Here is a 23,533-nt window from a genome sequence, read left to right on the forward strand (position 1 = left end):
AGCAGGTTTTGAATCCTCTGAGGATGGTGACAGCTCCTTCCGGGGATTCCCTGCATCGTCGGCCAAGGACAGGGACGAAGTTGGATCGAAAGGTCGGGCCGGGGGTGGAGGGGGTTCTGGGGGGGAGATGGATGTCAGGGAACTGCCATCGGAACTAGAGGAGGAGGCGAGGCTCCACAGCGATGCTGGAGAGGGGCCAAGCAGGGAGAGAGGCAGGTCTCCGGCGGGGGAAGAAAATCAGTGCAACACCAGGGATAGAGGGGGGTTGATGGGGGAAGCAGAGGGGAGGCTCCAGGACTCTTCGCAGGAGACCAGCGAGGAGAGCACAGGTCCTCCGCTGCCCACACCCACCCTGCGCAGAAGACTTCCGCGCAGGGAGAGTAGGCGGCGACTTGGCGTCAAATAACTTCTTTGCTGGAAGAGGTTCAAGAAACGCCCACTGACGGATTCTGCCAGCGACTGAACAGCCACGGAGTGGATGGCTGTCCAGACAGAAACGGTTTAACCAGGGAACCAAGCCCAGAGCGACGGTAACTTACGCACGAGCAACCCCTAAAGCCATCACACTCACCATCGCCATCTTGCGTCTCCTTGTATATTGCACTTAAAACTTTTTATTTGCTGCTGCATGGTTGAGTCCCAAATAAGAAAGTGAGCACACTCTGGCTGTTCGGCTATACTGATTGGCGGTGTGTTCAGATATCTGAATCAACGGTTTGGGCATACTTTTTATGTTTGCATAAGTGAATTACTCTCTTATTCCTAAGTGTTGAGCTTGGCAGGGGGAGGGCACAGCAGGCTGCTGCCGACTGAGTCAGATCAACCGTCCATCTTACTCAGGAATGTAGGTCCACTGACTGGTAGTCTCTTCAGGGTTTCAGCCATGCCTGGAGATGCCAGGATCTGGACCTGGGACCTTTTGTGTGCAAATGACTTTGACCCTTCTCTACTTTGTGATGGTACCAAAGTCATTGAATAATTTCATGGGGGCAATTTAATTCTTTCTTTGCTGGCGTTTAGGGGCTACATCATAGCAGTCCTCACACAGGGGACTGTTGGAATGCTTCAACAGGTTTTTATGGATAGATTGCCATTGACTGGAATTGTATTAATTCAGTCTGTTTTTAAATGATATGCTAATGCTGTGTTGTTTTTAGCATGCTTTGTAAGCCTCCTTGGAGAATTTAAGTTCTTTTTAAAAAAAAAGTTGTCTAGAAATGTTAAATAGCAAATAAATTATGTTTTTGTTTCTTGCAGTCTATCCGAGAAGTCACTGGCTATGTTTTGGTAGCTTTGAATCAATTTGAATACCTTCCCTTGGAGAATTTGCGCATCATCCGTGGAACTAAACTCTATGATCGTTCTGCATTGGCCATCTTCCTTAACTACAAAAAGGATGGTAGCTTTGGACTCAGGCGACTTGGACTGAAGAACTTGACTGGTAAGGGAAAGACCTTTTAATAGAGCTGTTTGATTCTACTGGCAGGTGAGCTTGCTGGTCTTTCTGTGTACAAGAAAATGTACACAGAAGCATCTTGATACTTCAGTCTACAGCAAATACCTCCATACAGGTGTTATCTTTTTCTCCCAGGGAGCCTGTTCCTTCAATGGGAGCACTGACAGGCAGAAATTTGGTAGGTGAAGCTTTCCCTAGAATGGCAGTGCAGTAATGGGAGAAGTTTTATCTCTTGCAATTTCTCTTTGGTTTTCCTCACTTTCTCATGTTCAGTTCACATGATAATCATCAACATTTTAGTGATAATTCCGAAATATAAAGTTTTGTATGTAATTTTTTCCTAATATACACATTTTTGCGAAGCAGTTTCCCTAGTAATGCATTTTTGTATGTGTTTTTTTTTTGTAATTTATGCATCCGTATGAACATTTTTCCCGAGTGTGTGTGCGCGCGCAATGCATGTATGTATGTATGGAGAGAGAGAGAACACAGATTACTCAGCTGAAGGACTACACTGCAGTATTTAGAGAACTGCAAATTTTGAAGGATGGCTGTGTTTCAGTTCTTGTATTGCTTCAGATAGGTTCACCTTTAAATGCAAACTGAATTGAATTTATCCCCCATCCCTCATTGTTAGAGGCAGTGCTATTTTTCTAGAAAAAGATGTGCCAGAACTCACCAAGAATGCCTCCCTTGTTCTCTTATAATGGCATGGCACCTACCTGAGTTCTGGCTGAAAAAAAGCCCTGCTTTGTTTATTTATTTGTTTTATATTGTGCTCTTCCTCCCAAAGAAGCCCAGAGAGGCAAACACACGGATGATATTTCACCGAAGACCATGGAAATGACATCTAATGTCTTGTGTGGGGGATCACAGAGTGAGATGTCTGGTAGAGTTATAAGTAATTGATCACAGGGCGGACAAAGCTCTTCTCGGGGGCCAGAGACACGTTGGCCCCATAGAGTGGTGCGCCTGCAGGCTTGTGTGAACTAAAGCGCATTTGGATAGCGCCTGATGGGGGATCTCCATTGTGATGTTCAAAGGTGAGGAAAAGCAAGAATGTACATAACTCACTTAGGAAGCGTCCCATATTTTCAAGTGAGTGGAGATCAGTGCTTGTAAATTATGCATGTGAAAATAAGTAATGCTGTTTGGTTTTTTATTTTTATTTTAAACTTGTTGGCTTTGGGATGCAACATGTTTCTGTATGTTTTGGTTGTTGTTGTTTAGTCGTTTAGTCGTGTCTGACTCTTCGTGACCCCATGGACCAGAGCACGCCAGGCAAGCCTGTTGTCTTTATCCATGGAGTTTTCTTGGCAGGGATGCTGGAGTGGGTTGCCGGTTCCTGCTCCAGTATGTTTTGGTAGCATCCCATAATATAGCAAAGAATTGCCTGTTTTAAAACTAGTGCTGTTCTGAAGGTGCCTTTCTACCCTGCAAGCTCCATTTTCTCACTGTGAATGTGGGGGGGGGGCACTTTCCCCACTTTTCAAGGGTGAACTGGCAAAATTCTCACAAATTTCAGGACTAGGGGACTTGATTTGTAGCACGCAGAAGAGGCTTCTCCCCCCCAAAAAAAGCCGTTTAGCTGTTACAGAATTTGCCGTGCTCCTAGTGATGTCCATCGTCTTTTCACTCCACAATGTTTCTGTGGAAGGACACCCTTCCAGGAGCATTGGGGGGGGGGGCACATCACTGTCCCAAGTAGATCAACGGGGTAGCCCTGTTTCTCCTCCCAGGGATGCTTCATGATCTTTTCACAGCAACATTGTGGGGCAAAGCAGCCGGAGTCATCTCTCAAAGTCCACCGCTGCTTCCCATGGGAGCAAAATTGTGCACACATACATGTGTTTTGTGTTGTGAACTGCACTGTGATGGGTGGTATACTAATTTAATTAGTATATAGTCTGAATATGGGTCTATTTTTTTCTCAGGCACTGATTATTCCCTAGTGCTCAGCAAGGAGGGCAATGGTTCCTTTTATCCTCGTTCTTTAGTGTGTACAGTTCTATGCCTAATTGCTTGTGTGTGTTCCAAAAGGCTCACTAAGGTTTGTGTGCTGCTTCTCCATGGTGTCATTCCTGTGCCCTCTTCCCAGGCAGGCTCCATTAAAATTAATTGCATATGGTGCTTGGTGTATTTCAGCCTGAGGAGATACTAATTTTCTATTGTGACATCTTGCTCAGGTCATTGTGATACGATGGTCTGGGGCAGTGACACAGCCACAACTCAAGACCCATTATAATTTAGAGCATGGTTTTCTTTCTGCAGCTTCCGGTATTTTCTATGGCTGGCCCCAGAAAGGTTTCTATAGTGATCACGTCCAAGGCAATATTATTCGGCCAGTAGATTTAACAGGCAGGGAACTGCTTTGCACTAATAATAATAATAATAATAATAATAATAATAATAATAATAATAATAATAATTATTATTTATACCCATCTGGCTGAGTTTCCCCAGCCACTCTGGGCGGCTTCCAACAAAACACTAAAATACAATAACCTATTAAACATTAAAAGATTCCCTAAACAGGGCTGCCTTTAGATGTCTTCTAAAAGTTTGGTAGTTATTTTTGTCTTTGACATCTGGTGGGAGGGTGTTCCACAGGGTAGGAGCCACTACTGAGAAGGCTCTCTGCCTGGTTCCCTGTAACTTGGCTTCTTGCAGTGAGGGAACCGCCAAGTGAGAGCCCAGGGGTCTGAACACTCATCCCCCACCACCACTTTCTGAACACGGCCCAGGAGGAAGGAGCGGAACCACTGTATAACAGTGCCCCCAGCTCCCAGCCCCTCTAGACAGTCCAGAAGGATGTTTTGGTTGATGGTGTCAAAAGCCACTGAGAGATCCAGCAGAACTAGGAAACAGCTCTCACCTTTGTCCCTAGCCCGCCGGAGATCATCAACCAGTGCGAGCAAGGCAGTTTCAGTCCCATGATGAGGCCTGAATCCCGACTGGAAGGGATCCAAATGGTCCGCTTCTTCCAGGCGTGCCTGGAGTTGTTCAGCAACCACTCGCTCAATCACCTTGCCCAAGAATGGAAGATTTGAGACTGGGCGATAGTTGGCCATATTGGCAGCATCTAAAGATGGTTTTTTAAGAAGCGGTTTGATAACCGCCTCTTTCAGCGGGTCTGGGAAGGCTCCCTCACAGAGAGAAGCATTCACCACCCCACGAAGCCCATCACCCAGCCCTTCCCGGCTAGCTTTTATAAGACAGGATGGGCAAGGATCAAGGAGACAGGTGGTTGGTTTCACTCATCCAAGCAGCTTGTCCACATCCTCGGAGGTAACAGATTGGAATTGATCTGACGCAACTTGACTAGACAGGACTCTAGCACTCTTCCGCCCTGGGAGGTCCGTTCTTAACATGAAACTGTTCTTAACCTGAAGCACCACTTTAGCTAATGGGCCTCCCACTGCCGCTGCACCGCCACTGCACGATTTCTGTTCTTATCCTGAAGCAAAGTTCTTAACCCGAGGTACTATTTCTGGGTTAGCGGAGTCTGTAACCTGAAGCGTATGTAACCTGAAGCGTCTGTAACCCGAGGTACCACTGTACACATCTTTCTACTATTTTCCATTTTTGAAGGGCTGCATTTTATTTTTGGCTTACATTGGTCTTGTATTGGAGCTAAATATTTTGGCAGCTTTTAACCAAAAGTATATTTGTAAACTCAGTTATTGCTGTACATGTTTTGAGGATTTCACTGGCTTTAAAGTCTATCTTGCATCTGAGTTCTACCTATTCTAAGTGTTGTTTTATAAACATCTAGTTTCTGCAGTGCAGAAGGTATTGGGAAATGCATTTCTAGTAGGTGTGTGTGTGTGTGTGTGTGTGTGTGTGTGAGAGAGAGAGAGAGAGAGAGAGAGAGAGAGAGAGAGAGAGAGAGAAATTGACATCAGTCTTGTTCAGTCCTTAACTTTAGTTTGGATGCATGAATGGCATGTGCACAGGTTCCTGCTCATAATTCCTCACCGCTGTCCCCCAAAAACAGTTCCTGGGAAACTGGGCATTGAACCCATGGGGGCTGAGTGCAAGCAGCCCCTCTGGCATAGCTGTCAACTTACAGATTTGAAAATAAGGGACCAGCAGCCTCAAAAATAAGGGATCAGCAGCCAAAATAAGGGATTTTAGTCAACCAGCTGAAATACGAAGTTAAAAGGGACCAGGTAATTTTGGAGAGCAGCGCTGGTTTTTAGCCCTTCGTTTCCAGAGGTTGCTGCTCAAGACACCAGCTGACGAAACACTGCAATTAAATAACTACAAGCAGCAACCACTTTTCGCACAAAACGAAGTCCAAGCTACGAAGATGCTGCTGCAGTTCTGTATTTTTTTTTCTCGTGCTCCATCTGCAGCTCTCAGTTCCATCAGGTGGGGCGGGAGGAGGGGGGGGGGAAATAGCGCCTGAAGTAAACCCGCAGATCAGACCATCTATGCTAGTCTACCACTACAAATCTATGGGAGAAGCGCTTGCGGTCCTTCCTCCGCTTTCCCCCTCTATGGTTAGCCCTTGGACCACCTGCCCGCACCTCTGCCTCCTCCTCCTCTCTCTGAACTGCTTTCTCTATGGTTGCCCTTGCTCTCCTCTCAAGGCTCCTTAGCAATTCATAGGCTGTGGGAGGCTGCCCATCTCATTCGGGTCCTTCGGCGGCACAGCTGCAGTACAGCCTAGCGGGAGCGGCGGTGATGGACAGATGGGAGGCCCCAGGCAGAGACGCTCAGTTTGGCAGCCACAAGGAGGATGGCGGCGGAAGGGCCCAAGGCTCCCACCAGTCCCGGCAGGGAGGGGCTCCCGGGGGCCAAGGCTGGTGAGAGGAGGCTGGAGGGGGGCAGGCTGGGCAGCCAAGCAACACAGTTGGAGCCTCCCTCTTCCCTGGCCGGCAGGGAGGGAAAGGAGCTGCTTCCTTTGAAACCCGGGAAATTTAAGGGACATCATCAATAAGGGACAGCAGCTGGGATAAGGGAGTTTCCCGCCAAATAAGGGACAGTTGACAGCTATGCCCTCTGAGCTACAAGCCTGCTGCTTCTCCACACATTCTTTTCTGCACAAGAAATGTTCATGTCTTAAATGCTCCTTTCTGTTCCCTCTGATGATGTAGATAAATTTCCATGACAGGTTCGAAACAAACAGTTTAAGATGAGTGAAATGGCAGGTGGCCCTGCAGTTTGCTTCCGTCAGCTGTGTATATTTGCGGCTGCAAACTTTGTAAAGTGGTGCCACGGAAAATTGAAGTCACAGCTGTGTCCAGTTCTATCTGCATCAAATCCCAAATCTCAAAATGGCTGATGTCCTCTCTTTTTGTTCTTTGATAGTGTTCCCAAGGGCTGCTTCTCTCCATGCAGGCGTGACTTGTGAGGTGTGGCCATGTGAGTCCCCAGCACTTAGGCACAAAACATTCATTCGTTTATGTTCCAACTGTTTGTTAGTTAGCCAGTGTAGTTAGCTTTGTATACCAGTGTTTGCACAAATCCTCTACATTGTTTGATCCATTACCAAGAAGCACACAGCCTAAGGGTATCTCATTTGCCTCATGTGATCTTGTGAGTGTGAAATAGCTGGAAGGAAGGGAGGTGTTAAAAGTTTCACATGGTTGCAATACAGTATCATAGAATCATAGAATCATAGAGTTGGAAGAGACCACAAGGGCCATCAAGTCCAACCCCCTGCCAAGCAGGAAACACCATCAGAGCACTCCTGACATATGGTTGTCAAGCCTCTGCTTAAAGACCTCCAAAGAAGGAGACTCCACCACACTCCTTGGCAGCAAATTCCACTGTCGAACAGCTCTTACTGTCAGGAAGTTCTTCCTAATGTTTAGGTGGAATCTTCTTTCTTGTAGTTTGGATCCATTGCTCCGTGTCCGCTTCTCTGGAGCAGCAGAAAACAACCTTTCTCCCTCCTCTAGGTGACATCCTTTTATATATTTTTTTACATGGCTATCATATCACCCCTTAACCTCCTCTTCTCCAGGCTAAACATGCCCAGCTCCCTTAGCCGTTCCTCATAAGGCATTGTTTCCAGGCCTTTGACCATTTTGGTTGCCCTCCTCTGGACACGTTCCAGTTTGTCAGTGTCCTTCTTGAACTGTGGTGCCCAGAACTGGACACAGTACTCCAGGTGAGGTCTGACCAGAGCAGAATACAGTGGCACTATTACTTCCCTTGATCTAGTATATGGGATTTTGGAGGCAGAGGGATTAGTTTGAATAAACACCTTCCTTTCCATCACAAGAACAAGGCACACCATCCCTTCATGTCTAATTATGTTAGGCATGTTGTCTTTGATGGATTAAAACTATGTTATATCACTTCAGAGGGGTGGCTATAATATTATCGGTCACGTGCTCTTGACTCTGGCTTCCTGTTAATCAGCACATTCAGCTTAAGCCTGGGTTCATTCTCTGCTTAGTCTGACTGACAAAGGCCTGCAAAAGGAAGATTGCACCAGTAATGTTACAAACTGGCAGGTGTTTTCTACTTCACTTTCTGAAAAACTGTGCAATTGTACTAATGCTTTGGGGTATTTCAGATAACCTATTCCTTGCATCTTCAGTAAACAAGCTCTTCTCTCCTTGCACGCAAGCATTTGCAAACAAGTCAGTCCCAAGACAGCGTGTTTCATCGTTAGCATGGCTAAACTCTATTGCTCTGCCTTATCAGTCTGTCACTGCAATTCTATCCCTCCAGGACTTTGGAGTAACACACTGAAAGATGCTTAGGAAGGCCATCCCTGCCATGCGGGATGGTGCCATTCAGGTGGCACCATGGTGGGGGCAGATAAATGAAAGCAAGTGTTAGTAGGTGCAGCAATTAAAAAATAAATGTGAAAACTTTGTAAAGGCCCTTAGACATGTCTCTTGCTGTGCAGGAGCTTCTGTCCACACACACATCAAAAATCACTGTATAGTTAACTCACAGTACAGTGGTATACATGTATACTTCAGAAGTTAGTCTCGGGCTTACTCCCAGGTAAGTGGGCACAGGATCACAGCTTGAGCTTTTGTTAGCATTGGGAGAAAGCAGGGTTCTCATGCCTTTAACAGTTGTATGTCAGAAATAAATTCAGCAGCTTGATCTTTTTTCTAGTATGGAAACGCAATTATCAGGAAAGCTTCCCCATGACTGTATTCAGTCTAATTTTGTGCTGTGCTATGCCCCAGCATGGCAACTATGTTGTGTTATGCCATGCTAGTGTGGCCACTAGCCCCCCAAAACTGGGCAACCCCTGGTCTTGGATATGGCTGTAAAAACATAATTTCAGAAGAAACTGGTGGAAAATATCCAAAAGTGCTATAAAAGACCAATGGTATTTTTTGTAGCTTGTCCGATCCAGCTTTTGGAACTTGTTGCTCTTTTTCTTCTTGCAACCATTTCTCCAGGGAACAGGTTCTCCTCCCTCACTGGAGGGAGGCTATCTGGAGGCTTTCTTCCTTTAGATTGGTGCAGCCCTGGTCAGAAATCTCTGCCTCTTTAGCATGGCTGGGATGTGCCCTACAGGACAGAGATAAGAGTCACATCTGTTGATCCACCTACCTTTGCCCCTGGTTCTGTCTACCACTGGCATGTCCAGTCCTAGAAAGTTGCGCCTCAAGGGAATTTGAGCCTCAGGCTGGAAAGGGTTCCTTACCCCTCACGTGTTTTTCTTTCTGTCCATGAGCAATTTTTGAAACTACCCCATTTTTTTTTCAGTTCTACGTTGGGACTGTTGTGGGTTTTTAAAAAGCTACAAAAATAATACTTACATTTCTCAGGTTTGGTTTATCCTCAACTAAATGCATGATATTCACTGAACATTCACATTACTACTGAGCTGTCTTTCGGATAAGTGCTGAATAGGCAGAGTAAACAAAACAACTTTCCTCAGCCCCACACATAGTGGAAGAGAGACCTTGTGGAGAGGGGCCTTGAATAAGGATAGGGGGCAAGTTCTCCTCCCCTCCCCAACCACTGGAATATTCCAAAACAGTAGCTAAGGGGTCTCGTCACAAAAAGCACAGATTTGCCCCTCCCTCCTTTAATTCAAGCATAGGCTGTTTGCAGGAAGGAGACTGTTCTTTAATGGGACTTCTTGAGATGGCAACCTTTCTACCAGAAATCAAAGTCCAAGTGGGTAACAATTGGTGCAGCATTAATTCAGATATAAATTGGTACCTCTGAGGGGCGCAACAATATTTTGCGGCTATGCATGGACAATGCAAGCACGAGGGATCTGTCTGGAAAACTCCCAAGCCTGGCTCAATGGATTTTGACAAAACAGAATTTTCTTTCAATGTTTGCATTCTGGGAAGTTAAATAGTGAAACCCAGTAATCTTTCTGCTTGGGCAGATAGTGTTTGATAATGTCGTTTCTAAACAGATCAAATTGTTGAGCGCGGGACCTTGACTTGTTTGCACTTTGTTTTGTGCAACATGTAAGAAACCTGGATTTTATTTTTGCTGCTGTTGCCCTGAGCAAGAATTTGTTATGACGATAAAAAAAAAGACATAGCAGCCTTGCACTTATTTTAAAGAACAAAGAATTAGCAAAAAATAAATATAATAGTTTGCAGTTTGAATGCAGTGGCCTAGTGAAGCCTTGTTGCTCTGTGGGAATGTGAGGCAGACTGCGCTGCTAGTATATTGAAGTGTGTTCACAATGTTCTAGTTGGATAATTGTAAATAAAACACATATTGCAAAGATGCTATAATGCTGCAGTTTAACCAAAGAAAACTGCTAAACCCTACAGCACTGTGAAACTCCCCCCAGTTGGAAATATGGGACAAATATGTATACCTTATAGATTCCATTCCAATGAGAAGGAAATGCACATGTTTTCTCCCCTGTAATTTGAATGTATTGACATTTCTCCTCCTTGCCAAGCTTCAGTTCATGAGGAATTTGTAGGAGTGTTCATAAAAATGATGAAGTACATCTCTTCAGGTCACATGGGAGCCCCAGCCTGATCGTTCCTTTGTTGTACTGCTAGATCTCTCTGCCTGTGAAAAGTGAGTTATGTGTTGTCGAACATCAAAACTGTGATGAGCAGAGACGCAGAGGCCACCCATTGAGATGAAAATGCAGCATTGTAGGATTTATGGTGGTGTTAAGACCAAGGGATGAAGAGTCAGCAGTAGGGCATTGGTTGAAGGAACTGTCCATAATTCTCCCAAGCAATTGTACATGCAAGTTTCCAGGATACAATCTACTAGTAGATAGGAGGGGACAGCTTTGGAGGTGAGAAATGATCTCCTCCTGCTAAGATCTGCAGAAGTTGAGACTCAAACCTGGAATATTCAGTTTTCCTGTGGGGGAGACCCAAGTGCTTTTTTAAAAAGAAAAAGAAAGGGGGGGAAGGTGCCGGTGAAATTCACCATGAAATTGTTACATTAAGTGCCTCACTTTTAACATGTGGGGAAAGGTGCCAGTACTAAGTACCCCGAGTACCCCCAGAAAAAAAAACGAGACTGGGAGACCATAATGACTTAACCAGGAAATGGCTTAACTCTGTTGTCTTAGGTGTGTGAGGGAATGACCACTCATGCCAATCACCCTGCCATTCACAGAGCAATGTGAAGAACATTACTACATTCCACACAGCTGCTGCAAGCAGCGGCAGAGCAAGCTGATCAGGTGCCTGGGGCGGCACATGTGCCTTGTGCTCCGCAGGGCCTCCCAGGAGTCTGCCTGCCTCCTCCCACTCAGCCGCCCTACAGCTGAGGGGGAGAGGGTGGGTGGACTGTTTGGGGCAGTGCGGAGCCTGTGGGCGCCCAAGCCACCGTGTCTCTCCCAGGAGAGACACGTGACTCAGGCGCACTGCAGGCCCCACGGTGAGTGCTGCCTGGCATTTTGTCACCCCCCCCAAGTGGTGACACTTGGGGTGACCCGCCCCCACCGCACTCCCTTCCTCCGCCCCTGGCTGCAAGTGATTGCATTCTTGATTATTTCCCATGTATTTCAAACTTTTATGTCACCTTGATGCAAGGATCCCCCCAAAAGCTTCTCTTCCTTGCAGAAAATGTGACACTGAAATCCTCTTTTAAAATTTAAGTTACTTTCCCTTAAGATCCTCTCTGTGAAACTGCTAATACTAAAGGCATAGGCAGCACCTCTGCAGTACACACATTTTTCTTCTATGCTTAGTATTTATTTGTGCTTGTTGTTTGCTTACATGAGAGCAGTAGGTATATATGAAGCATTTCAACAAGATACTTCCAGGCATAGAAGCAATCAGTCAAAATGTTCCCATGTCATATAACTTGCAGCATTAGGAGGGGTCCTAGGAAATGGTAGGAAATGTGATTGAATTGGAAATATGGTGCTTCTGTTTAGTGTGATGGCTGCCTTCTGCATTCATAATAAAGCACAGAGTCTGCATGGACTTGTAGGGTTTGCATGTTACAGTAGATACATTAAGAGAGACAAAAAAGTGGACAGAGATAGAGAAGCAACTCAGGTGGGAAATGAAAATAGACGGCACACAAAAACACCAAAGTCCAAAGCTGAGAATAAACAGAAGGACTCTGAAGACCGACTGCAAGGAAAGTATCTGCTTCTATAAACGTGAACAGACAGGCAACTACATTCACTACCTGCTCTGGGGTGTTCAGTGACATTTACAAATAGTGCTTCCTCAATCTGATTTGTAAATAAATATTCCATTATAAATTGTGAGTGGTGGAGATGGGCAGATGAACGTACAGGTTGGCAATTCATTTGTATTTTGTATCTTTCTGATATGAGGAACCTTTCGTGTGTCACAGGGAATGTGCCTGCAGGCTGGGGCTGAACGAACAAAGGTGTCACATTGGGAGAACATGCTGGAGGCCTTTTTATTTGATGTTCTCAAACTGCTCTAGGGGCTGTCTCTTCTGAAACTCCTTTCCCCCCTACACTACGTTAAAACACATATGCATTCATTTCCTTTTAAATGTAAAAGTAAGATAGTGTCTGTCCAGCTAACCATCAGAAAGAACTTGTGCTTGTTTTTGTGCTTCTCCAGAGAACTGCCTGCTGCTTCTGTCAGTTGAAATTATCATAGCTCTGGGTTCTTCTTCTTTTGAGTTTTAGCTAGGAGATTGCAAATATTTCTGGCTAGGGGGCAGAGTAAACCAACCTCACTGCTGAAGAAGAGTCCTTAGGAGATGTGACTCCTTTCCAGCTTGTGCTGGTGTGAAAGGGTTCTTGGCAGGGTGGTGTAGATTTGTAGCCTGTGTCAGGAGTGGGGAGGGAAAGAAGGTGAGGCTGGGGTGGCTCATTAACGAAGGCCAGAAGACACATTAGGAACCAGTCACCCTGTTGCCTTGATGGTGAAGAAGAACGCTGAACGCCTGTTGTCAGGCATCTTGCAGTCACAAGGGGCATACGGAAGAAAGAGAAGTGCATGGGGACCAGCATTAAAGAGCTGGACTTGAGAGGCAATTCAGGGAGGAGGAATTCCACTGAAAGTGCCTGGGTGCCCAGAAACTGAGGCAGAGAGGGGGAGAAGTCCAGTGCGATTTAATCCCCTTCCCTCTGCTCAAGTGAGAGCCTAAGAAATTGGAGCTCCCAACCAAGCCCTGTCCCAATTCCCCACATGACCGAACAAATGCAGAAACTGGTATTTGGCAATAGCATTTAGTATATAAGTTATCATTCTCAGCCTGCTTTTTCCTGACCCTTAGTTTTAGGCCTTAAAGCTATATGAGCATGACATGCGTGAGCAATGCGCACCTGTATAATTAGGAGCAGCCTGAAGGCTGGCATTTTGATAACAAGGAGCAGCCAGATGCAGCAGCCTGGCTTTCCTAGCGCCAAATTCAGCAAATGACAATAGTTCGCCCGCTCCCCTGTGATTCCTTCTCCTCCCGGGAATTAAGACAGTGGATCAAAGGCAAATTGCATAATGACTAGAGTTGTTGGTAAATGTCTCATAGGTTTCTGCTTCAGAGAAGAACTTTGGGGACTTGTAAAATCCAATCTCAGTTAAGTGGAGAACTACTAAAATCTCCAGATTCTTTTGCATCTCAGGCTACAGTCACTTCCTTTGCAAAAATTCTAGAAAGTGTGTTAGAATTGTACTTAAAAAGAAAAAACAGAAATTTCCAGCACCCACTCCCACTATCTGAACTATATTATTCACATGTACACACACTGAGTTAAAAATCTTCATTTCCAAAAGTCAGCTGTAGAGAAATACATATTCAATAGTAAAAAGGAAAATAGTCCAACAGAAATTCAAGCATTAAAAGGCTGAAATAAATGTCCAGGGGTAAGGTTCTACTTGTGGATGTTCGAAACAACTGCAAAAAAATGCAATTTACAAGTGTGCAGTACCTGAATAAACAGAAATATGCTGCGGAACACAAAACACTCTTGACTTTATTTAGTAAACATTAGGAATGAATTGCTGTCTCCCATCCTGACAAGTTTCTTGTGTCCTGTTGTCTCCTTCTTTCCTTCCTTCCTTCCTTTGAAGGAGAATTTATAACTTAGGTATGTGAAGTCATCCCATTAGTGCAAGGACTTCTGCTTGTGCAGCAGAACTTCCCTCTTCCCTCTCTCCACCTTACCGAATTTGCCCCAGAAGGTTGGGCAACCCCTAGAATGAGCAAAAAGTCCTGTGAGAATGGAACAACTTCACTGGATACAAATCTTTGAATTTGACATACAATTCAGTTTATGTATTTTTATTTTTACAGGATACTGGTGCGCACATGCATAATGAATATATATTTATGCTAAAAGGAATCCTGATATGATAATTTGCATGGTGGGTTATTTATTTGCATGCATTAGTAACCTAGGCGGGAAACAACAACACAAATAGTGAAAATTGTAGTGAATTGTGCAAATGTGTTTTCGTGTCAGAATTGTGTAAATAAAAACACAAATCAGACTGGCAGAACTCACACTTAACTTCCAGTCCCCAAGTAAGATCAGGTAATTCAGAACCTGAAAATCCAAAGACAATAGCAAGTCACATGGGGAGAAATTTGGTAAGTCAGTGCACATGTTGCCATTCTAGATGGTGTCAGAAAAGAAATGAAAGCATTTTCCAAGATGTGTTTGGTAATATATGCCCATGAGCTACAGAAAGTCGGAGGAGAAATTGCCTTCCATGTGTTTGCCAAATGGCTGCTGTAGCACCTGGTGTAATTTCCAAGTTATCAAATACACAGATTATCTATCCACTCCTAGGACATTACCTATAACACAGTATTTTTCATACTACAATGTGGCACAATGCTCTTGAAGCTATTCTCATTTCTGGCAGCAATGTGCATGCATTATGTTAATTTGCCCCCCATAAATGTCACATTAACACATTATTCCTGCTGGGTGCTGCTTTGGGTGATACCAGCTCTTCGCTGGGCTGCTGAAACAGCTGGTCTCCATAGAAGCCTTGAGCGTGCGTTAGCAAAGAGCTGAGCTCTGCGTAGACACTTGTCTTATCCAAAAGAAGCCTGGGGAGCTAACAGCAGAACATCTTCTAGACGTGGCATATTCATTCTCTGCTCCTCTGTCCCTGGCTCACACAGTGAATGCTTCACAGGGTGTCATAGCTACGGGTTTTCTTAATTTGGCTGCTGTTCCTGAACGAGTTAGCTGGCAGGCATCCCAATAAAGTCTCTGAGGTTACTGCTAAGCCAAAATGTTCAGGATTGTGATTCACATGATCTGAACCGGTCAAATCAGATGACTGAGGTGAGCTATTTCAATGCATTGTAGCTTGGTTGTTTATCTATTATCCTGTAAATTGGCATAGTGGTTTGCCAAGTAGCAGCTCACAGATGTTTAATGAAATATACAGTGAAATGGTCATTAGTATCCACTGAGGGACAGTTTATGTTGCTATGTTACATGTTTTGCATTTGTTCCGTATTTAGGATTTTGGTGTACTGTATAGGTTGTTTCTGGTCTGTTGACTGCTGACCTCAATAAACGACTGCTGCTGAGATTCAGGATTGTGGCCACAGTTTCCATTTTTTTAAATGACAAAACACATGCTTTCTAAGCACTGCTAGACACACAGCTACATGGTGGCATGTATCACGTAATGTGATAATGCTTTTGTCCTTAACACTTTCTCTCCCCAACGCAAAAGCTATACAGTCTAACCTTTTTTGCTTGTTCTGAATGTGAGCTTGTGCTTGTAGCACATTACTTTTCCATGCTATTTTGTGATTGGAGATGGTCTCCTCTTGAGGCCAAACCCAAGGTACGGATTCTGCTTCCGTCAGTGTTAAAGGGAATCTCCAGTTCTTAAGATTCTGGACATTATCCAGTTCTGCTCTTCCATCTCCAGGGCAGTCATGTCTCAGAGCTGAAGTTGCAAGATTTTAACCTCCTCCTCGGGACTTCCAGGGGCAAGGAATTAAATCCCCAGGGTGCAAGAAGCTTGAAATTATGGGAGGAGGCAAACCTGAATGAATTCTTCCTCTATACCAACCTGTCCGCACGCTAAGGTCATTGTTTTATGTCCTCCTCCAAACAAGATCTCCATCAAAGGCAAGGTTTGTGGCAAGGAGCAGGAGTTTGGATTTGATATCCCGCTTTATCACTACCCGAAGGAGTCTCAAAGCGGCTAACAATCTCCTTTCCCTTCCTCCCTCACAACAAACACTCTGTGAGGTGAGTGGGGCTGAGAGACTTCAGAGAAGTGTGAACAGCCCAAGGTCACTCAGCAGCTGCATGTGGAGGAGCGGGGAAGCAAACCCAGTTCACCAGATCTACCGCTCCTAACCACTACACCACACTTACCCAACTATCCTGTCTTCTGACCAGCCTTAAGGGAAGTTAGCCTTGGACCTTGGTGGGGATCATCACACATAAAGATGAGCAGCTAGGGTGGGAAGGATGCAGTGAGAGACTCTTTGGCATCCCTTAAGACTGGCTGGGGATGAGGAAAACGGACCAGATCTTAGACTGATTGGGTGTTGTGAGTCATGTGGGGTTTCTCACGTAAGGCAGATGGTGGGAGGTGTGCCTTCCTAGTTCTCACCTTAAATTATAAGGACCCAGAATGAGTGAGGCTGAATTAATGGCTGTACAAGTTGCTGTTTGTTTCTTAATAAAGGCTTGTGGTCCTTATTCATCCCATCTCTGTCTTCATTCCAGGGTATCTGGGCAATTCATTTTTCTAGATTTGTAAACATTATCTGTATGGTGATTTCCCAACTCTCATTCAATGGTCTGGTTAGTGTTACCTGTCAGTAGGAATGCCTGGCAATAGAGTAATAAGCTAGTGCTCACTTTGGTGAGATTTCAACACTAATCACTTTTATATTGGCTCAGATAAACCCAGGAAAAGTAAGTGCTGAGGATTTTAAAAGTGTTAATCCGCTTTGTGGTTGCTGAGTATTTTAGACTTTCCTATCTTGCAGCCCTGAAGGGTAAATCCTCTGACCTTTGATAGAATCTTGGATAGCAAATAATTGATGATCACCAAACAATAAATTGGGTATCACCATTTTTTAGGCCCAGAGAGGGAGTTTCTGATCCAGATTTTAAAGGGAAATGTGTTTTAGCCATTTTTTTATTTCCTTATTATTGATTAAATCTCTCTCCTTTTCTATTTTGTTTGCCTTTGTTCCATTCACAAATAACACCCCAGATATATACACTGGGTCTTTCAGGCTGCTCACTTACTTGGGAGTAAGTCCAATTGAGTCCATTGGCACTTATTTCTGAGTAAACACAGGTCTAAATTACCATAACTATGCATTTCTTCTCTGTGATCAAATAATGTGTACAGAAAGGTCAAAACTTTTTCCTCCACTGAAACTCTGACTCTTAAATAGTAGCCTGACAGGGCAGATTTTCTCAGTTTTGATATCTGCTGATGGGGAAAGCTGCCCTCCTAACTTTCTACCATTCAAATGTAGCTTTTAAAGGGTTGTACTTAAAAAAAAGATATAGAAGAGATTCTCTGTGACTTGTTCAATTGATTATGCTGTAAATCATTAGATTATTGATCTCAGTACATGATGCTCTTTGTTAGGCACCAAAGACAATATTTTCACATTATTCTTCACGGACAGCAAAACTATCCTTATCTGTGAAGAGAGCAGTTCGTGAAAGATTAAAAATGGTGATGAATGTTAAACTATAATGAATGTTTTAAAACAGAAAACAATGGGATGATTTATTAATTGACACAGCTATTTATCAGGCTTTACATTCATTCTGTCTTATATCAATCACTTTCTGACATTCAAACTTGATGACTGGTGGTGAGCTGAAATGAAATGCTTGTGTGTGTGTACATTTCTTGTACACTTTTATTATGTTTAAAAAGTGTCCCGTTCCAGTGAGAAACAAACCAAACCAAAAAGTGTTTATATCTTCAGAATAAATGAAATGTGATGTGAGTAGCAGTGTACTCATTCTGAAACGACTGTTTGGCTCCCGTGATACTGTGCATGGCTAAATCTGATTCAGAAAGCAATGCCTTCCTCCTGCATTGGCTTTGTTTATCCTTGCCAAATCTGATGGGCTGCACAATTCTCTGGAATAAGACAAAAACAAAGGAGACAGGGGAATGTCGCCAAAGCAATATAAGCTTCCAATAGCGTATTACAATCCGTAATCTTTAAGGGGCTTGGATGGAACATTTTAGGATCAGGCTCATTTTTTCTTTCCTACTGAAAATGTTCCACATAGAAGACTTGGTGCTGCCCTGCAGGAGACAGCAGCCAGAAACAGAGGCAGCAAAACAGCATATGGAGCTTATTAGAAACCTAGTCACCCAGGTCTATGGTAATCCAGCAGGGAGCACCGGACAAGCCACAGTGTTCCCTGCTGATTGCACAGCCTGCTGTAGGTTTCAGCAATATCACTGCTTTCCATGCAGGTGTGAAACTTAATTTGTAATTCTCTTATCAACCCATGGCCTGCTTTTGGTTTACTCCCACCTTGCTTTGGCTCACTTCTTTGAAAACAAAACCACCCGCTTATGCAGAAAGAAATGTCGTTCTGACATTTTAATTAACACCGCCGTCCAAGGGAGTACATGACGACTACAGGAAAGTGTTGCATTCTGGAATATGGAATTGCATTTCGTGACAATAGGAGAATGAGGAAGACCAGTTCTATTGTCGCAGTAATAATTAAAGAGACTTGTGGACCTGATTGACATGCACATAGTGACAGTCGCTTTGTCGCAACACTAGCAGGGTAGGGGGGTTGTGAAATAAAAGAAGGACTTACTCAAAGAAGAAACGAAAACTCTGTAGTGTAAATCTGAATTGATTAAAGATTGATGCTGAGTTTGAAATATGATTTCTCAACCCCTCGGTGCCCATTTCCACCTCGCCTGCTTCCAACTCTTCTCCACTTACCATAATACTGTATAGGAGTTTGTTTTTAACTTTTACAAATTAAAGGAAACACCTTCATGTGCCCGTTAGTAAGCTGAAAGATCCTGGTGCTTGCGCATGCAAAGCAATCCTTCCAGTGACTTGGACATCCCAGCAACCTTTCACTACATCAGGGCAAAAGCTTGCTGTGGGCAGTGCAATATATCATTTTCTGTGGATAGTGAAAGCTAAGGTGCTCTCCCTTTTGAAAAGGGTGGTTTTGATTTGGAAAGGTCCTTAATTAACCTAGAAATTGTTAATCCTTCAACCCATGACTAGCACTAATCATATTTCAATACTGAGACAATTCTCTGAGCTTCAAAAAGTACAGGCAAACCATGGTTTAATGTTGCTTGTTTATATCTAATAATTACCCCACTGTGTGGGTACAATCCTTATTGTGGGGGAGGTTAACAATTGATATAACTATGGCCCATCAACTCAGACATCAACGCATACTAGATTCTGGTTTGCCATTTCAGACAATTCTGCCAAACTATATTTAAACGTTCTTAACCATGATTTGGCACAATGCCTGAAATGAGCAACCATGTTCTTTTCTAATTCTAGGAACCGAGTGTAAGGATATTTTAGAAATTCTCAGAGAAGCTGTGTTTCCCCATTACAGAATAAATATATGTGAAAGGACATGTTTCTAGAATCAAAATGAGATCAATTCTGTGCAGATGTTCTAAAGTTGTGTAAAATCAATGCTTGGTTTTAAAATGTCTGTTTGCGTGTTCAGACCTTTAAACCTCCCCCTTAAATAAATTCAGACAACACTCAAATTTTGGTTTAGTTTTTGGCAGAATTTAGGCCACAACTTTATTGATTACAGAAAGTGACTGGTTGCATAGGCTCTGGTTTGACTAGCTCCCTGCACTGTGGCAGGTAGCGCTGAGCCAGGGCACCAGCATAGGTCAGCCAAGGGTGAACACCTGGATAAACGGAAAGCTGGGAACGGGCTATCTCTGCCACCCAAATACCCCCTGGACTCAGGCACGGGCACAACCCCCTCTCAGGGATTGACCAAACCATTGAGTCCCTGGATTCCTTTAACAGAGTACCCTTCACATAGGGATGGTGAGAGTGTTCTCCCATCCCTATCACCTGAACCAGAGCCTATCGCAACCTTACAAGTTGTGACGATTTGCTACACGGCAGGCGAAACCCAAATGGCACCAGCCAATCAGCCAAGTGGGGAAAATTCCTGCCGTGCCCCTGTCCCAATGACAGATGACATATGACAGCATAGCAAGGTCAAGCACACAGCCCTAAATATAGGGAGAGGTGGGCGGGTGTTCCAAAGCATGAGCCAAAAGAGGAAGCTCTGGGTCACGTGCATAGGTATATATAGGTCCCTTGATCCATTTAGCTTGTGTCCCGTTGGCCTAATTAAACCCAGCATCAAGGCACCTACCAACTAGGTGTTGTGGCTATTCAATCAAACCCACCCACAACACAGGGTTTGGTTGCCAGGTCTCACCATAACACGTGCCCTCTTTAAGGGAGGACCCGATATAGTGCTGTTAGCATAGACAGCTACAAATTTCCTTCTATTAGTGAACATGGGTGGTTGAGGTTTAGAGCCAAAGTGAGACCACCGAGAAGCAAGAGGGGGAGGTATCAGCATACATTTGGATCCCTTCCAATCGGGATTCAGGCCTCACCATGGGACTGAAACTGCCTTGGTCGCGCTGGTCGAGGATCTCCGGCGGGCTAGGGAAAAGGTGAGAGCTGTTTCCTAGTTCTGCTGGATCTCTCAGCGGCCTTTGACACCATCGACCATAACATCCTTCTGGACCGTCTAGAGGGGCTGGGAGCTGGGGGCACTGTTATACAGTGGTTCCGCTCCTTCTTCCTGGACCGTGTCCAGAAAGTGGTGTTGGAGGATGAATGTTCAGACCCCTGGGCTCTCACTTGTGGGGTGCCTCAGGGTTCCGTCCTCTCTCCCATGCTTCTTAATATCTATATGAAGCCGCTGGGAGAGATCATCAGGGGGTTTGGGCTGGGTGTTCATCAGTATGCAGATGACACCCAGCTCTACCTCTCTTTTAAATCAGAACCAGTGCAGGCGGTGAAGGTCCTGTGTGAGTGTCTGGAGGCGGTTGGAGGATGGATGGCAGCTAACAGATTGAGGTTGAATCCTGACAAGACAGAAGTACTGTTTTGGGGGGACAGGGGGCGGGCATGTGTCAGGGACTCCCTGGTCCTCAATGGGGTAACTGTGCCCCTGAAGAACCAGGTGCGCAGCCTGGGAGTAATTTTGTACTCACAGCTGTCCATAGAGGCGCAGGTCAATTCTGTGTCCAGGCCGGCTGTCTACCAACTCCATCTGGTACGCAGGCTGAGACCCTACCTGCCTGTGGACTGTCTTGCTAGAGTGGTGCATGCTCTAGTTATCTCCCGCTTGGACTACTGCAATGCGCTCTACGTGGGGCTACCTTTGAAGGTGACCCGGAAACTGCAATTAATCCAGAATGCGGCAGCTAGACTGGTGACTGGGAGTGGCCACTGGGACCACATAACACTGGTCCTGAGAGATCTGCATTGGCTCCCAGTACGTTTCCGAGCACAATTCAAAGTGTTGGTGCTGACCTTTAAAGCCCTAAACGGCCTCGGTCCTGTATACCTGAAGGAGCGTCTCCATCCCCATCGCTCACCGAGGGCCTTCTAGCCATTCCCTCATTGCGGAAGTGAGGTTACAGGGAACCAGACAGAGGGCCTTCTCGGTAGTGGCGCCTGCCCTGTGGAATGCCCTCCCTTCAGATGTAAAGGAAATAAGCAGCTATCCTATCTTTAAAAGACATCTTAAGGCAGCCCTGTTTAGGGAAGTTTTTAATATTTAATGCTGTATTGTTTTTAACATTTGATTGGAAGTCACCCAGAGTGGCTGGGGAAACTCAGCCAGATGGGCGGGGTATAAATAATAAATTATTATTCTTATTACTCGGCAAACCCTAAGGTAAGTGGAAATACAAAAAAACAAAAAACAAAAAACAAAAGGGAGAAACCTTCCCCCCTCCTTGAAACCAACTAGCCCTATGAGGACTGAACATGGTCAGTGATATTCAAAAGGCACAGAATATGATTGTCAAATGCGGGGGACGGATGGACCTGGAAAACCATTTGTGGGTTTGAACCCCTTACAACTTATGCTATCCTGGAGGCGGCTTGGCTGGCCGACACCCTGAATGATACACCTATGATGCAGGTCTCCCACTTGCTATGACTAGTAACAAGAAGTAGACTTGGGTAACCCTGTCTGGGGTAGTATTTTTTCTTACTAGATAATCATCTGTAATATCAGCAATTTCTGATTTTCTTTTTCCTGCTGAAGCAGTGTAAATATATTTAATAAGACCAACACAAAATGGCTTTTTCAAGAACATTTGGCATTTACATTAAATTGCCTCTTTTTCATAGAGCTGTTGTTATTTTGATTAGTTTCAGTAGTATTTTAAAGCAACGATTTACATATATGCTTCTGCTGCCTCTAAATCTACTGCTTTATTTGTTTAACGTCTGATGCAGAGAGGCACTGGGGCCCCGTGTGCATTGCAAAATTGAACTGGGCCAGCAGTCTGTTGTTGACATCTTCCACATGCAGTTTCCCATTAAGTGAGTGTCTTTGTGGGCATGCCCTGCAATCGCCCTTGTTGTTCTTACAGCACTGATTAGTGAGAACAATTTACCACAAAGCAATAATAGGAGAGCTTGTAATAAAATTTCACCAAGGCTGAAAAACAAATAGGTTTCATAAAACCTAGGTGAACTGAAAATCACCTGAGTACCTTACTCTCTAGATTCACAACCCAATAAAACACTTGCACACTCATAATAACACAACTGCACAATGCATACATTATATATACTTTGCATTGCATTCTGTGGATTTATACAATAATGTGGAATTATGTCATGGGCTTCCCTGCCCATGTTTGCTAGGTGTTACAACATTGATTCCTGTGTGTCTGGTTATGCTGTGTTTGGAAGGAAGGTCCTGTAATGGCTGGTTCAGGCATGGCCTTTTGTTCTGGAATCCCGTTCTGGACAATACACAATACACGTTGACTGCCCTCCAGGAACCTTTGGGGAAAACTCGAAACTATTACTGTTAATTTCTACTTCCAAGGGTTCCTGGAGGGCAATTCCTTCCTCTTCGTTGTGGATGTCTGGTCATGGTTGCCTAAGCAGACAGCACCGGAGCCTCCCAGGGATTTTGTGCCACACTTTATGTGGTTATTCTCACATAACTTTTTTGTATATGTTTTCCTTGCTCGCTGCTTGGGCGGTTCTGTGTTCTAGTGTTATTGCTCTGTCCTGATATCCTGCTGTTCTGATGGAGCCGTCATGAGGGTGGAGGGGTAGACCTTGTTCTGTCAGCTGGTCTGGTGAATGGGATGGCCCTCCTTTTGAGAGGGATTGTCTGATTAGGACCTTCCTTCTCCAGCCACAGGGAAGAGCCATGCTAATCACAATGGCTGCCCTTCTGGAATGACCCCTGGGAACATAAATTCACAGCAAGAATTTCTGGTTATCTCAGAGAGAGGCATAGTGAATATGTTAGTTGAAATATGTGTCTGTGTGTATTACACAACTTATATGTTATATACTTACATCTATCTTGTTATATACTTACATCTATTATATCTGTAAGTATAGATGTAAGTATACATATTTACAGGTTTCTCTTTAAACTGAGCTAAGTCTTTTTTTAGCTAGGTACCAGATTGGTCATTAAGCACTGCATATTTT

The 23,533-nt window shown here is 44.4% G+C and overlaps 1 protein-coding gene across 6 annotated transcripts in view; it reads left to right on the forward strand.

Annotated features, from left to right (window-relative positions):
• ERBB4 (erb-b2 receptor tyrosine kinase 4) overlaps positions 1-23,533 on the forward strand; it is a 787,830-nt gene that overhangs the window by 430,006 nt on the left and 334,291 nt on the right. For all 6 annotated transcript variants that reach the window (XM_053364631.1, XM_053364650.1, XM_053364658.1 and 3 more), the window contains exon 3: positions 1,258-1,441. In XM_053364631.1, coding sequence (XP_053220606.1) covers positions 1,258-1,441 — 184 coding nt within the window. The remainder of the gene's footprint in view (positions 1-1,257; positions 1,442-23,533) is intronic.

Source organism: Podarcis raffonei, chromosome 1 (assembly GCF_027172205.1).
Source record: "Podarcis raffonei isolate rPodRaf1 chromosome 1, rPodRaf1.pri, whole genome shotgun sequence".
NCBI lineage: Eukaryota > Metazoa > Chordata > Lepidosauria > Squamata > Lacertidae > Podarcis > Podarcis raffonei.